The following is a 17,401-nucleotide window of genomic DNA, read 5'->3' as shown; positions in this document are numbered from 1 at the left end:
TGTTTGGGATGCAGAATTAAGAATCCCAGAGGTTGCAAAAATGTCGGTGGTAGCCAATAAACATCAGCGGTTCCAGGTTATCATACGCATTGTATTGCAGTAGAGTTGCTATTTTTTTCGAGAGACGTCTAAGGCGTTCCTCTGACGAGAAGTATGACCATCTCGTTTTAATGAAACTTCAATACTTTTTATGGTAGCGCAACAAACTAATTTGCGAGATGATATATGTTGAGCGTGTGTGAAAGATTCCTCTCAATAAATGTTTTGAAAGAAGAAAGTAAATGATTACGGAACATATGGATTTCTTTGGCTATTACATATTAGACGGGTTCCTAACAAACGGAATGCATCGCACACCGACAATATATTAACCATCTTGTCGGTATTCGACTGCCAACCAAACTGTGCTTCTTGCGTGTGTGCGACAAACCGAAACTGAAAAGGCGGGAGTTAATAAGCTTACATAAAGAGATCTACTCTGTTGTGATTTTGATGTTCCCCAGAGAGCAATCAGCGAAACGATTAGTTCTTCCAAATCTGGTAGACTAACGGAATAACATATTACAAGCGTATACTTGACGAATGATGCTCATCAGTTGTCAGACATCTCATGTATTATGCAATCGTCATTTAGTGTTCCATGACTGCACTTTTATGTGTATGAGTTTCTAACGGATGGCTACTGTCGGGTCGGATAGCTGCATTTGCTCCAACCAGCAGTTCGAATATGTCCTCCGGATTAAAAGCGAAAATTGCCCCAATTCATATGAAATCGTGCGAGACCGGTAAACGACCAAGTAAGCAGTTATCTAACGATCTGAAGAGCTTTGGATGCTGAATATTGAAACGAGGATAAGAAGGATACGAGTATTCTGTTCGAATTGGCTTAGTCTCTGAAGATAAAACGTTTTTTGAAATCTAAGGAGGAAAACACCTGCTCGCTAGCCGCAGATGGGCTGAGGTGGGGTGTCTTCATATCCAATGTTCCCAAAAGTCTCTACCATGCATATCTCACAGTTCACGTATTCGTCTTTCATCTAAACTGGTGGACATTGTTCAGCAAGCAAATGTCGGTTAACAGATAAGGCCAGCCCACTCGAGTTGGTTTTTGTCCACGTTATTAGGATGATCGTTGACCGATTCATTAAAGTGAAAAATAGGTTTTGACTGGTGCATAGTGAGGGAATCGGATGGCTATCAGACGGTTATTTTAATGTGGCCATCGAACAGACATCTTGCGCAGTATCGCTGTTAAGTAAATAAAGCAATGAGTCTTCCACTTAAATAAAATGATCAAAGTCTCGGTTCATAAGAAATCAATAAAATTCACCTCCGAAACATTGATGATTTGAAGTCTCCAATGATAGTCAGTCTAGACCATTTTGGAGCTATTCCCCGATTACCTTTCATTATTTCTGTTATATGTGTTAAAATTCTTGTTTATGAGAGCCGTCAGTGAGAACGGCATTCTGATGGGAACAGGTACAGTGAGATCCGGATTATTCTGGTTATCGATCTTTCCAACACTGTGTGATGTCTTCATGGTAGATGTTTTGAGACAACTTATGTTGTTTCAAGTGACCTCATAATGATTTGAGTTCACTCTTCCAGGTCCATAACCACGTTACCAGAATTTGCGTTTCACCAAGCGGATGAAATAATACCTCCGTACCGAACGTAGAGAAAGGGATCAGTCATTAGCTGATGCTCAGAACTGTGAGTGCTTGATACTTCGGTTTGCATTGTCGAATTCCTGGGATTTCGAGGATAATGCCCAAACAAAGAAATAGTTGGTTGTTGATCAGGTGGCGGTTGGTCTGTTCGCCGAGCTTGGCAGTTGGCTTGCAAACGTCTCGTCACTATACGAGGAGACATCATCAGTGCGCAGTTGGGTGCACACTGATGATGTCTCCTCGTATGGTGACGAATCATTTGCAAGCCAATTGCCAAGCTCGGCGAACAGATCAACAGCCATCTGATCAACAACCAATAACACTCTTCCCCATGTTAACACAAACAATTAGAGTGAGCTGGGAGAAGGTGCTCGCCTGAGAACCAAGTTGGTGTTGACGGCAGACTGAAATAAACCTCAACCGAATGTACCGCACAGATGCCACCTTGCATTTTAGTTGGCACCCTACTCGAAATATCGCGCCATACTTTGTTCATAGAATACACTACACATGCTTGAAAATGCCAACAATTAGCGACCAGTTTAATCCTCCCTAAGGTCTATCGAGTAATCGCACTTCCAAATTTTCCACCGTTTTTGCTTTACTTTTATTAAATTGTGAGCGATTGGCGAAATACCCCCATTTGCGAATTAATCTGGTGTTAGTAATAAGCTTAGCCGAGTCACTGATGAAGTTTCCAATGAAGTTATTTGGCCAGCTGCGTAATATCCGGTGAATAAGTAGAGCATAAAGTTGATGGCGGCTTGGCAAATGAGCTTAGATGATGAGTTCCAAAAAGGGCAAAACTGGTTGTAGTTTATCGAAGGGTCTTGAGAAGTAGATTTTCATTGTTTTCATAAGTTTAATTTGTTCTCTATAAAAATCGCAGTCCAGAATATCACCATCCCCGAATCTAGGGGAAAGAGAGGCACGTCCGAAATCCTGAATAATGTTATGAGGGTTGTCACTATGTATCTTTGTAAACAGGGTCACTAAGCCAATGCTGCACAGCTTTCGCTACAGATTTCTGCTTTCGCTTTTGCAGAAAGGTGGATAACCTCACTAGCTCGATTTTAAGGAAGCATATGGAATAATCCAATAACACATCGTTCGACCTGTACACCAGCACACAGAAAAGGAGCTGGAACACTCCGTTTGGGCCTCAACTGCAGAAAATATAAAAGAAATACTCGGTACAATGGACCACAGGCTCCAGTTTCTGGTGCACAAAGTTATGATTTTTCGGCACATGTTTGATAAGTCAAAGGAACATAATAAGCCGGGACATACACTGAGCGATTGTATGGTCGCTTCTTAAACCTATGGGAACCTACACTGTTCACTGTCCTCGTGAAAACGTAATGCGGCCCAAACATATAGGAGTCTTGTGTGGTTAGTTTTTCGGAGCCTATGATCTGGGTTTCTTGTTTGTAAGTGTACATGTTCTGTCCCAGACAGCATTCTTACCAGACACCCCTTCCATGGATGGAATCCCAAAAGAAAAGTGTCAGATACCCGGAATACACATGTTTTTGAGAAAGCTTCAGCAATCGAGCAGCAGCAGAGGGACCTAGACTAAGGATGTGAACAAACATACACCGGCGCAGGGTGAATCAGTGAACCTAAATTAGCTATACCCGGCATGAGCAGTCAGCATTGATTACCAAGCACAATATCGGAAAAGGAGTGTTTTAATCAAAAACCGCTGGTTCATGTTGTACACTCGTGTTTTATTCGAGAATTTTTTGCTCTCTGACGTCAAATAGTCTGTCTATTTTGTTTCAACAGTGTGTCAGTTCGTAGCTTTTACCGTTCGATTTTGACCTCTGTTAGATTAAGCGTGCTGGATGAAGTTCAGCCTGTGAAGTAATGACCCCTTTCACAGTTGTGAACTCTCAGGGACGTTAAGTCTTCAGTGGCTCTACAAGTGACTTTATATGAGGAAAACGTAAAAACCCAGTATCTGCTAGATTCACTTGGCTATGTGCGAGTGTATCGGGTATATTTTACTGGAGCACCGGACCAATGCCCGCATCCATTGTAGGTTTCAGCTGTTTTCTTGTCTCATTTGGTTATCGGTGAGCAGATGAACACTGATGGCCCGATAACTGCCCCCTCCGATTCAACCACCGGTATTATTCCATCGTGGTTACAAATAACATGGAGAGTTCATTTGGTTGTGCAAGCAGCTCAGCGCATGCCAGATCATCCATCAGCTATTTAACGCCGAAAAACCTTCAGCGTTGTTCAGTGTGACAGGAAAACTGGTGACTGGTACAGCGGATGCCTGAAATTGGGGTTTTCCATTATATTATTCAGTGCTTGTCCTATGTGAACAAGGATGAGGTTTCTGCAAAACATCTACCTGACACCGACAGCCTATGACCTATATGTGAGAATAAGGGAAAAGTTATTAAGAACTTGACCAACTACGTAAACATTGATGTGTGCTGGTCTGGAATACCTTGGTCTTACTTCCTTAATTTCGATACCAGCAATGGATTGGACAAGGTCAATTAGCTTTGTTTACATAATCGTCTAGCTGTGTGGATGAACGTGAATAAGTTGCTTTAGGATCGACCTAATTTGGTGTGGCGCAACAAATTTGTCCTACACTTGCAGCAATTTTGCATAGGTACACCGACGTTTTTTTTATAAGAAAAAATAACCGAGAATGAAAACGAATAATGGAGAGCAAACCTTGCGCTTATTTTACACTTAATTTTGGACTAAATGTTTGACGAATTTTATTTTACCCTACGCGCCACGAAAAACACCGGCACTTTGTGATCGATCAAAGCAGCCGACAGTCGTCACTGGCAGGAAGAACATTAATTTCAAAATCCTTGAGTAGGTTGTTGATTCAGACGGTCCTTGTGTTTTTAGGGACAAAGAGGTGCACCAAATACGGCTAACTGAGAACCCGAAGCAAGAGCCTACTATTTTTGACAGTATGATCTGTGCACAACAGTCCCAGTTTGCCGTTCCATAAGATTAGTATCACCATTTGCCAGCGTCCTCAGAGCAAAATGTTTCTGGTGATTGTATAACTCAACCTAAATGCTATTAGGAACATTGTAAAAGTCAACTGATTCGTTGGATGCAACCACAAGAATAATGCCGGCTAGGAGCTACTCCTTCCAGAGTGAAAAATGCCGTTGTTCCCAACGATTAACCGCAGGTTAAATATCTCATCCGAGATGAAATGCACAGTTTTGCATACCGTACAAGTAGTCGAATCAGTCAGGCACCTAACTAGATGCATCGCAAAACAAAAAGGCATACGAATTCCCCGCTACAAAATACATCCCCATTCACACGCTGTAGATCAGACGTGTGACCGCACCTTCTTTCATAACAAAAAGCCTTCTACTCTGAGCAGGAAGTCACTGTGTGAAAGTTCTTCCAGCTATTACCCCGAAAACATGACTTAGTTGAAATGGTGCCCAACAGTCGTCCGTGGTGTTTCATTCCGATGGTCACTACAACTGAAGATTGCGCACTTATTATGAAGGCTAGGCATGAAACAAGGACTCCAACTGTATCTCATTTTAACTGACGTGGTAAGTGAACTGATAGCTACATGAAGGTAAGAAGTTTAGTGCATATGTCAAAACTGACGTGTAGTTGAAAAACACCTGGACTGTTCTGTCCTCTGTGACAGAGTGGGACTGCTCTGTTCCCCAAACGATTACGATGCCTTCCTGGTTAAGCTCCTCGTGAAATGCTCAGTAATGCATGAGAACGGCTGTTCTGTAAATACTGTCGCTGTACTCTTTCTTCTAGATGGGGATTTAAGACCCTTAAAAGCATAGAGTTTTGAATGATATGTAAACAGATAGGCAACTAGCGCAATAAAACTGATATTTTCTTGGTTTCGCTTTAACGTACAACGCTGTTGATTTTGTTATCGCAGCATAATATGCCTCACAAACAAATCAGGTTTGTCCCTAATTTTGAGAGTTATAGGTGTAGTTTCTTCCAGAAAAACATACCGTGATACTTAGAATATCATAAGAGCTGAAATATGGAACAGCCTCTCTGAAGCAAATTCACTAGAATCTCCCAGTAAAACCAAATCGGCCTGCAAATGAGAGTAGTAAACAACTTTCGTACAAATCAAGTTCAATTAGAACACAAGATTGACGGAAACTCGGGGATGGACGAATACCAGTCGTGGGTTGTCGAAGAGTTTTCAGCAACCTGTTGAGTAGTCTCCCTCAAGGAGTTACGGTGTTTTCGCTTTGCGGACCAGTCTAAACAGAAAACAACTATTTTATTAAGGAAAAAACTATGGTCTATTTCTGGATAACCAACGTTTTCAACCCAAAGTTGCCATTGGAAATAAAGCAATAAAGTCACTTCTGATAACCATCTTTGCAACTGAATCTAAACCTCAAGTTTTAAGCTTCACGTTTATTCACACTGAACTGAGCTTAATTGAAAATAGCTAGTGGAAAGATTCAACCAAGAAATCGTAGAGTATGGTTGAGCTGAAAAAGTAGCTGACAAGCTCTTCATGAATTTCATGACATTTTACAGTAATATTTAAAAAAAACTGGTGAAGAAGAACATGTGAATAAATCTTCACGTCCCGGGATACATTGTGCATTCTGTGTAAGCTGGCTTCAATGTAATACGAAGAACAAGTTCATGGCAAATTCCGAAATTGAAAATATTCACTCACAGTTAGAAGAAGACCCTGAATTGCAGCGGTAATAATGACGTTTGAATATTAAAGTAGAATTAGTATGGATCATATCAGTCGAATCAGGTGGACAAAAAGGGTTTAGTAAGTCTCTGTTGTTGAATACGCAGTAGAAGTTTTTCATTTTATGGTGTTTGTCAACTGGTGAACATCAAATGAACAAAGAATAAATGAAATTTGTACACAAACAAGAAAACTTTTGCGTTGGGTGTAAACGTGACCGTTACAGTGTGGATAACATTAAGCTCCTCCAGTACAAGTAGGTGAATTGCATTTTGTTACTTCCGAATAAATAACGGTTAGAGAAATATGAACATTACCGTGGGTAACACATCTGGTAGGCAGTGGGCAGTAAAGTTACAAATTTCTTCTTAGAAGCATGGATTGAAAATATGTGGATGCTTTCAAACATACCCTAGGGTGTCGAAGTTACATGCTGGCAAATACAACAAAATAATTGAAGTCACCGGGTGACAATCGACTGAACCCCTGAATTCTGCGCTTTGGGTGAAACGAATTCTAAAATCGATCTGATGTGGTAAGAAATTGCGTACCACTTGATCGGTTAAGCACTTAGACTTTATTACAAAGATGTGCTCGTTTTCAAATGTACGACCATTTCTAATGGCTTTGGACAATGCCTTCCTGAGTACCAAAAGTAATGTAGGTCTCTATGGTAATGGTCAATTTAATCTAAGTATGTTGGTGGGTTTAAAGCAACGAATTCAGCTTCCGAAGAAAATCTTCACAGGACCAGTTGAACTTCGCAGGACTCGTAAGTACATTCATCGTTTGACTTCATTTAGTCTCCCCATTTACATGATTCAGCTTTCAGATGCGGGTACCAAAAAGCATGCACCTGAAAAACGCAAAAGCCAACTTACCTGAATGGATGCATTATTGCTATCAGCAACTAAAACTTTGTGTTCCCTCGTCACACATATTCCGGTTGGATTCGCAAATTCACCCTCACCACGGCCTTTCGTTCCAATTGAAAACAGATAATCCCCTCGGCCAATTACATTGATGTCTGCAAGGGCTTTCAATTTATCACCTGCGACAGAACAGCTAGGTGCTGATTTACATCGACGTCTCGAAACCAAAACGGTGTGCCGCCGTCGAGGTGCTTCACTTATTTCTCGAATGGTTTCCAGCCAAGAGCGCACATCTGGGGTACACGGAGCCCTGGCGTAAATCATATACGGTGAACCCTGTATGTGCTCACCATATAATTTGATACCTAAGTCGTAGGCACCGGGTGTGGCAATTCGATAAGTGACTTGCAGTGCTGCTGGGATGTTAGTCAACTGTTCTCTTGAGGGGTGATTTGGCAGAGCATTTCCAGTCCGTTCTGTATCATTTATATCAGAAATTTTCACTTCAGTAATATAATCATTCCTTGAATGAAGAGTGGCTGTAAACTCCTTTGCTGTTGGATTCATTATACATCGCCCCATGCTGTCCCTAGGAATAATGTCTATTCGCACCTCTTCGTTCAATAGACATCTGCGAATCGGAGAGAACTCCTCATCCGGATCTTTCGCCAAAGTCGTTTTTCCCGCATCGATGCTCGTTAAACCGATAACACCAACACAGCGAACCATGCTCAATAGCTGATCTAATTCCGTTGGGAAAAATGACATAGTGTCGTACTCCGAAGGGTGAAGTGGGACTGGTAGTAGTAGAATTTTTTCGATCTCTTGTTTGTGCTTTAACAAAGCAATGTTTCTGGTTGGGTGGTTTGAGCTTCCTTGTGGTGTACTCTGACTTGACGTGCTGCTGGGAGACATCTGCGCAAGCCGCTTCAAAAGATCAACATGGGACGAGAGCCGCTGAAGGCGAGTTTCGAATTCAGTGCGCATCTTTGTAATGGTCTCGTTGCGAGAGCTCAGCACAGCATCGAGTTCACCGAGGAGAAATTCGCGTCGTTCCGTTAAAGCTCTTTGAATCATTTGCATACTCTGGTCAATTTGGCTACGTATTTCCTTCTGAAGCATCGGTATACTATCATTCATTCGCTCCAGCTCATCACACCGCTCCGTAAGACAGCTGATCACAGATTGAGCTTGCTTGATTGTTTCGTACGCATTTTGAGATTCAGGGGATGCCTGGTTATCCGCACTCGAACTCAACGAGGTCGTATCACTTTTAGACTCATTCAGTTGCTCAATGCTGGATGTACACTCATTAGAAACAGACTGCGAAGAGCACACTTGCATCATTTCCGTGACCACCCAGCGTACCTGCACACCTGTCAAACGATTATATACTGACCACCTACGAATATGTCCAATCAGAATATGGCATTACAAAAACACCCACCCAGTCGGTTAGGTAAATTCAAATGATTTAAAAGCCTAAGACTGTCAGTTATCTTATCACTAATTTAGCTGAGCCCTTTGGGTTTCAAGTTACGGTGCAAACGGAATTCAACTTTGAACTGGGACACTCACAGCCAGCATCCCGCGAGATTTAAACACCCCGCGGTACGTTTCCTTCTTTCCTCTCCGAGCTAACTCGCACCACAGAGTTTTCCGTTTCGATCGCTTAAAACCGTGTTTCTTGGGTTTATCTATATGATAAAATAACGGATGTGCCACATCCTTCATGAATTTATCCTGACACCTAGTTCGACTTCAACTTACAACCGATTGGTTTAACGCGTATTGTCGCGAATCAAACGTGAATTATCATATCGATAAAGTGATTCATCGCAATCCCCTGTACTTCCTCGGAGAAACGATATAAGTTAAAACGTTTTTGTTCATATAGGGTGCTTCGTACCGTCAGTTATTTTTCATAAATTTGCTGGACTGGCAGATTAAACTTAGGAATAGGCAGGGATCCCTGCCTGTACGGAAGCTTTTGGAGGGCTCACCGTATATTCTTACATGTCCGGAAGTCTGATACTACAAAGAACGTATTATTTTCACAAACTTCTATGGCATTCCTTGGTGGAGATCAGACCGATCAACCGTGTCAGATGCGCCTATGGAAGTCCAGGAATACTAGAATTTTGGGTCGCTTATACGAATGGCGTCGTTGTAGCACCTGGCGGAGTGTGAAGATTTGGTCAACGCGGCCCCTACCATGTCGGAATCCCGCTTGCTGCTCTCGAGTCAGTGTCGCACGAGCCACCGTAAGGCTACGAAGCACAATTGACGCCACCAGTCTCGTAACGACCGGGTTCAAGCTGATTCCCTGTGGCCATCACACTCACTACGAGCCCCTTTTGGAAATGGGCTCTATCACCGACTCTGCAGTTGTCTGAGACAGAGTCCTTTTTCCAAATGCAAGCAAACAGATCAGACAAGCGCTGGCTGAGGACTTCTCCCCCATCTATGAACAATGCGATTGAGAGGTCATCCGGACCAGAGGCTTGGTGGCGCTTGAGAGAACGTATACAGTCGCAAACCTCCAAGGCCAGGGTTCTACTTTACCTGTGGGCTCTAGATGAGTGCCAGCTGCTGGCCACGGTAGTTGTTCGAAGTATTGAACCCACCGTTCGAGGCGTTCTTCTTTACTCGAGACGGTCGTTCCATTCTGATGCTTGATGATTTCGCGCACAGATGGTTTCCTGGGACCGGTAGAACGGATATACCTGGGAATGTCGACGCCACTTGACGAGCAGATGCACACAAAACCGGTGCGCGACGAACGGAGTCATCAGTCTTAAGTGCTGGCCAACAAGAGGAGACTTATTAATGGGGATCAGGTCTCTCGAGGTTAGTAGGTGATTATTTTGGTTTATTTTTCTAGGTGACTGTTGAGATACGGAACAAAATTCCGACCCGCAAGACAGTGGGAAGTAGTTTTTGAGGACCCGGCCCGGAGCCGCTGACTTAGTATTCTAACCTGCTTGACCACAGGGAGCTGGTCTGATCTGATGGCACAGAAAGTAAGGCAATACCATCTCACGCCTTGTGCGGCTGTTCATATCATGTGCGTTTTGAGCATCACCAGACTTTCCGGTTTTAAAAGTATTTTGACCGTATCGAATAATGTGCCGGCGGTCACGGCCAACCGTTGGGCGATCGGAATGTTTGGTTTTGAGGGACAACGTTTTTTAACCCTTCCTTCCTCGGAGGAAGACAGCATCGTTACTTCCACAAACATGGAAGGGGTAGATAAATGGCTTAGCAATTGAAAGTTTGGCCAATCCCGAATTTATACGAATTTATAGGACTTCTCTTCTGGACTGCCTTCCGCTTTTTCCATCGTCAGATGTGAATTCTTGCCGTAACTAAATCGCGACATATTTGCACGGTTGTGGGATTTGTGCTTGTGGCATGACGCTACCGGGCCCACTGAAGCACTGGATACCAGATAGAACAGTGGTACCGTTTGAATGTGCCAGCCAGCTCCGAACATAATTCAGCATGACGAATTATCAGACTCCAAGTCAAACTTAGTGTGCGCCTGGGGGGGCTAAGAAAATAAAAGAGGCGCAGAAAACCAGCGATACCCGAGTATTGCTTCCGCTGATCCGTGCAAGCGGTCTCTTACAGAAATAGTGGTACCATCTTCAATAAAGAAAGACGCCTCGGTCGCTAGACTGAGCACTTCGAGCAACAATTCTCGCGGACACCCGATGCTACTCATTTGTATTCTGGGACTGAAGTCAAACCCCAGATGGTGAACCTGGAACCCTCGGCATCGGAGGTTTATAGTTAGATATGTTCTCAAACGCAACCGAACTCCTGGTCCGGGTGATCGCCCACCCTTATGGTTCAAGAATGGGGGTTAACTCTCTAGATAGTGCTTGTCTGATCTATTTGCCTACATATAGGAGAAGACTGTACCGGACAACTGGGGGATGGACAGTCGATCTTATTATACGGCGTACAGCGCAATGGTTTCCGGTGACAAACGCCTTCTCCAACCGCTAAGCTTTCATTGTCCAACATAGGTCTTTCTTTGGGCTTCCATATTTGGTGTTTGTGATATCTTCCTGCAGAATCGTGTTCGTTGCCTACAGGTAAAGATTTCCCAGCGGGACTGGCGATCTCAACAATACACGGTGTTCTTTCGATCATATAGGAGAAGCCCGACAGACAGCTTTCAATGTCGCTAGCTTAACTTATTGCCAGTATATTATTTGTCTCCTGCAGGTAGTAGCTGAACTGGCTCACATCTGCACTTCTGATCTATGACAGTTCTAAGATGACATGCTTTTGGCTAATTCCAGAGGACTTCTGCTATGAAGTGATCGAAATAAAGTTATGTTTCAAAAGGAACAGCAGTCTTGAGTTGTGGCTCTCCAACAGTGACTGATAGCCACATAATCCGGATGAGTCCACAGTTGATTTGAGTTTGGTGGCCGTCAGGTTACGCGATGCGGGCGTTTGTGTCAGACATTCGTCGTTATCATCACGGACAGCATGATGTCCGTGTTCAACACCCATGCTTCACTGCCGTACACCCATGATTTTTTAGGAAAAAAATCGTTCAGCTTTAGCACCCTTTCGGTGTCTAATTGACATGCCACCCAAAGGTTGCACGAGAGCTGGGATACTGCCAGGCTGCTCAAGCCTAGATTGGGGAAGTCGAGAGTCAGAGGTCCGGTTCGATCCACGGACCTTCCGGTCAGTAAATCCGCGCTCTAACCACTGGAGCCATCTCGCCCCCATGATTTATTAGGAAGCCTTCTTGTGAAGAAACGAATAAAAGTGGACAGGAAGGGGACTTAGTTCTACCTTGCTACAATCACTTCGAGGTGCCTACATCTCGAGACACTCATTCAGACAGTCTGAATCCAAACTGATAACGGGGCCGCCATGGACATCAATTAGCAGCCATACCGTGCAGCGTCTCCAACCAGGCGCAGTGGGGACCATGCGGTCTCCCTCCTTGTAGGCGAGTGGCACCGACCGCCCAGACGTTACGTAATCTCTTTCATACCCCTCTACCAGGCCAAGGGGTTAACTACCTCCCTGCTTCCTCCACTCTGAATCGGACACGGGAAACAGCATTCTCTTCGGCATACGCAATACGTGGTCTAATCAACAAAGCTCTTGGTATTGGACACTCATCAATTGAAGATCCTGTTGTACAATGGAAAACTCGCTTTCTGAGTGTTCCGGATTCGCTGACACCAACCCACACGAGCTATGGTTCAGAGGCAACGATTGACGAACACCTGAATTCGTCTCAGTTCCGCTGCTCTAACAGACAAAGTCTCACAGCCGTACAACAAACAACGCGCACTGTAGCCTGATACCTACGTCCCTTGAGATTCAGGGCTATGCCGCTTTGACGTCACAGGCGTCTCAACTTTGCAAATGCAACCCGGGCCGTGAAAATCCGTGGTGATGTCATACGTCACACTGCAATCAGAACGTTGGATGCCTCATAACTTCGACTCTCTCCCTGGATTGTAAGCGACTTGTTTAGTGACGGCATATCTGGGGGCATTACCTTACACTTTGTGGGTGAAAAGTGTATACCAATGGACGGGGTAACTTTGATCAGTTCATCCGAAAACACCTGCACCATCCCTTCCCCTTCGAAAACGAGAAGGATGTCGTCTGCATATTCCAGATCGACAAGGTTTCCGTCTAGCAAAAATTCGTGCTGGCCTGAAACATCTCACGGAGGATTCGCTGTCTGTTTCTCTGCGGCGAGCATCGACAGCAGTGAAGCATCAGTGTTGAACACTGATGTTATGCTGTCGATGATGTGATGGATGATGATGATGATGAGCATCGACTCCCAAACATTCTCCTAGATGTGACTCCAAAGAGTTAAGATTACCGATCTGGTAATTTATATCGCTTGAAAGTATGAGTGTCAGTGCTTCTTACTTGGCGAATGAGCCCAGCTAAATCTCAACAGAGTGTCAAAACTGTAGGTCGGCTTGGGCATAACCTGACACCACAAACAAACACCTCAACCTAAAGTTGTCGCCTTGCCGTGATAGTCAGGTTTTAGTGTTGCAATAATTCTTTGGGCTATAGTGGCAGGAATTCAGTTCCTAGACATCTATCCATGCCGGAAGGCCAATGGGGAACAGTCTGACGAAGAACATCGAGTCCACATACTGTGGGGCATCGTATTACGAGTCCCGCAGTATCGTATTATCATACTACGAGGTGAAGTTGTACTCTCTGCGATAAAAGTGTGAAAGCAATAAGGTGTTTTTTCAGGCCACTAGCAGATCAGTGTTTGTGGAAACGATGCTGTCTTTCTCCATAGACTGATGGATTGGAAAAGGTCGGTCCCAAAACCGCTCACTCCGATCTTCCAACTACCGGTTGAAATACTTTTAAAACCAAAGGGTCTGGTGCCTGTCCAAAGTTACTTCCTGTGCGCGGCCACAATGGTAAACGGACAATTATTCTGTACGTCCTCGGACCAGGTCATCCCTCATCAGCCAAGTGGGTTAGACCATTGTATCACTAACTGTGAGAAATGTCCCTCAATAAACCCATGATAATAGCTGTCTTGGTTCACACTTTCAAGTCAAAGGCTCGTGATAGAGGACGCTGCTGGATTGTGAAGGTCCTGTTGATGAAGAAGACTTTCTATTCAGACAACAGCCGCGCTCTGTTTCAGCTGACTCGACCTACCGAAATCATATGAGAAAAAGGCATAGCGGTAGTCATTCTCAAAGTCTTCATCTTGTGCAATGGGTGGTCGAGTTCGCCTCCATCAACCCATGTAAGAACCCAACGACACCAGCCTACCATCAATAACTACGGCAGTGAAGCATCGGTGTTGAACACTGATGTCATGCTGTCGATGATGATGATGATGGCCATCAATAGCAGAAATCCAGCATAGAATATCATTCCTCCAACGTCACAAGGCCCCCAGCCCGGATGGTCTGCATCCCCGCATCCTTCAAAGAAGGTGGCGAGGTCCTGACAACCATACTGCAGGATATTCCAAACGAAAACAGAATACCAGCCAAATTGAGCTCCTCAACGGTCACCCTAGTCTTTAAAAAGGGGACAGTTACACCATGCGAAAACCACCGGGACATCGGCTTGGTATCAGTCGTATTCAAGTTGCTCTCTGGCATTATATTACTCAGGTTTGTTCGATTATCTGGAGAGACAAACGCTTGAGAATCAAGTTAGGTTGCGACGGTTATACCTTCACCCAGAGACAAGTTATTGGCGAGATAACTCAGTGGAGCACGAACCTCCTCAACGGTCACCCTAGTCTTTAAAAAGGGGACAGTTACACCATGCGAAAACCACCGGGACATCGGCTTGGTATCAGTCGTATTCAAGTTGCTCTCTGGCATTATATTACTCAGGTTTGTTCGATTATCTGGAGAGACAAACGCTTGAGAATCAAGTTAGGTTGCGACGGTTATACCTTCACCCAGAGACAAGTTATTGGCGAGATGACTCAGTGGTTAGAGCACGAACTTGCTGACCGGGGGCCCGTGATTCGAATCTGACCTTTGTTATGTCCTATTTGACAATGTCAGTCGGACTCGTCAGTTCACCGGAATGGAGAAGGCAAAGAACTTCGAGAAAGTTATACTGAAAACAATTGGATCGTTCCGCGATATGGAATTCAACTGAATCAGAACATAAAAAAGAGCCAACAGTCCAATAGGATGTCAGTGAGAGGCTGAAATGTAGAAACAAAGTTCCAGTATATAAGGCAAATTGTTAGCAAAGTGGGTTTGTTCGTTTGGAGACAGTCCTCCTGACACCCTCCTCTGAAGTACTCGTTCGTAAGATTGCTACTGACGGCTGAGTTGCATTGGTATGACGGGCCTTCGTATTCGATCGCTCCATCTTCTAGGTGCACAACTTTCGGAAATTACTGGTTCATTCATCGGCTCTGGAGATTTCCGCTTTTGAGCTAATTCAATTGTGTCGAGAAAGATCTCCAGTAAAAGAACAGGATCGCTAGAAGATAGGGAAGGCATAGCTGATTGGCATGACGGATCCAGATAAAGGAGCCCACGTTTATCTCATAGACAACTTTTCCGGCACACCCCACAATTATACCTTGAGTCCACTTTTCCACACCACTATAACAATCTTTTGCTGGCTTGCTAGATTGGCCAGGTATAAATATGTTACAGCACCGTGATATCGGTTGGACTGAACTTCCATATTTGTGTTTCTACCGGTTGGTGAATGTGATGTTGGGCGGATGACGTCAGTGGGTAAACGGAACTTCCGGTTCATAAGTACCTCCGCCGGCGGCTTACCGTGTGAAGCGTTAACATTTAGTGTCACCTTGTAATTCAGCAGAAATGTCCCGATGATTTCCGATGTGGTCCCCTTCCCTTTCAGTTTTAGGAGTGCGCGTCTGAAAGTGTCCACAAATCTTTCCACTGTCATTTGATTGTGGATGGAACGGTTGTGATCGCACCTGTTGTATGCCTTTTTTGACAGATGACGGAAACTTCAGCGGACGTGAATGCACTGCCTTTGTCATTTGGAACTCCAAGGTGGCTAAACCCTTGTTGTAGCTTTGAAATGGTAGCTCAAGCAGTAACATAACTACGTGCACCGCACCTTCATGCGGTTAATACCGGGATGTCCAAAATGAAGATGTTTAAAGACAACGCTCTGTAATCTCAGGGGCACAATTACCTGTTCTGCAAAGAGTATATCGCCATCAACCTCGGAAAGTGAGGATCGACGTTGGTAGAACGGTTGTTTATCGAAACATACTGCATGCCAGTGTGTGCGGTGAAAATGGAGTACCTTTTGAAGTAACGGATCACGAACAGTGGTGTCGCGAACCATGACAAAATAACTGGAAGTGCACAGATTGTAGTAGCAAGCACTGCATTAACTTCTGGTTCCACCGTGATTGCGGCAACAACAACATCCTCGGGTCGTTGACGTTGAGAATCTATGGGTTATGATAATGCATCAGCTTGGTCAGTAGCATCAATAGACTGGTACCTTGTTAGAAGTCGTACCCCAAAAGCATTTCAGCCAAACGTTGCAAACGATTGGCTGTGTAAACAAGGATGTCTTTCTTCTATCCGAAAATGCTGAGAAGCGGCTTGCGTTCGGTGGATCTGTTCGTTTGGAAGCAGTCCTAACAACCTCTGCATCTCGAGCCCTTACAATTCCAGGAGAACCACTGGAGTTTTTGGAGATTTTTACATACCTGTGTAGTTGTATTATCTCTAGCGGATGTGCCCAATGAAGTTAGTGCTCGAATCTCAAGGGCATCAAAAAGGCATATCAGTGGGTCTCAAGAACCATCTATATCAGACTACACTAAGAGCTGTGTTATCGTGTGGCTGTGAAACTTGTATTTGACGAAGACTGGAGCGCAATGGCAATCACACTAAGAATGGAAAAGACTGCGGGCTCAGAAGCTAGATTTTATTCATCCAAAACTTTGACACCGCAAGGGGTACATGTATTACTTCTGTTGCAACCTTCAAAAGCAGTGTTTAAAAGTGAAGCTTTTGTCTTGGATTGATACCAAATTGATCTCGGGTGACGACGGTAGTGCAGGCCACTGATAAAGACGGACTGAATTTTCGGAAATGATATTTTCTGAACTAGCAGTATCAACAGGAACTGGTTGATACGCCTCGTTGACTGCTTCTTTGAGACACCTGGCGGCCGCAACACTGATTACTTGAAATGGATGAGCTGTTCCTCAGACCAGTATTAGATCTGCATACCTTTTGAAAATACCCCTTCATTTCACCATTGCTTTCGGTTGTACATGAATTTCTCGCCTCTGTCTTTGATGGGGCAACGTAACTGAACTACTTTCCAGTTTATATGGTGAATGAAAAACAATGGATTGTAGAAAATTCGCGGAACCCCCAGATATCTGCCGAGTCTTGAATATTGGGGTCATTATTGTCAGCTGTAAGTACCGCGTACTTGTCGTACAGGGGTTTTAGCTGCCACAGTTTCGTTCGCCAATTATTTGGGAAGGTTGGGTATGTGGCTGCGCATTGGAGGCGTGAGCTGATGAATTGTTGCGTAAATACAGCACTGCCAGTGGGATATTGGAAAGGGAACTACGCATTGAAGGCAATAGGTTGGATGCACGGGCGCCACTGATGCGC

At 44.3% G+C, this 17,401-nt stretch overlaps 2 protein-coding genes across 2 annotated transcripts in view; one reads left to right on the top strand and one right to left on the bottom strand.

Annotated features, from left to right (window-relative positions):
- T265_12537 (hypothetical protein) overlaps positions 1-8,608 on the bottom strand; it is a gene marked incomplete at both ends in the record, with an annotated part of 48,720 nt that extends 40,112 nt beyond the window's left edge. The window contains one exon of the mRNA XM_009164261.1: positions 7,266-8,608. Within this exon, the coding sequence (XP_009162525.1) occupies positions 7,266-8,603 (1,338 nt within the window). The remainder of the gene's footprint in view (positions 1-7,265) is intronic.
- Positions 8,609-8,760: 152 nt separating this feature from the next.
- Positions 8,761-17,401, top strand: part of T265_00432 (hypothetical protein) — a gene marked incomplete at both ends in the record, with an annotated part of 27,837 nt that continues 19,196 nt past the window's right edge. Inside the window, one exon of the mRNA XM_009164205.1 lies at positions 8,761-8,867. The remainder of the gene's footprint in view (positions 8,868-17,401) is intronic.

This window comes from Opisthorchis viverrini, assembly GCF_000715545.1.
Source record: "Opisthorchis viverrini unplaced genomic scaffold opera_v5_4, whole genome shotgun sequence".
NCBI classification, from domain to species: Eukaryota; Metazoa; Platyhelminthes; class Trematoda; order Opisthorchiida; family Opisthorchiidae; genus Opisthorchis; species Opisthorchis viverrini.
The sequence above is the reverse complement of the archived record's forward strand: the minus strand, read 5'-3'. Positions and strand labels throughout refer to the sequence as shown.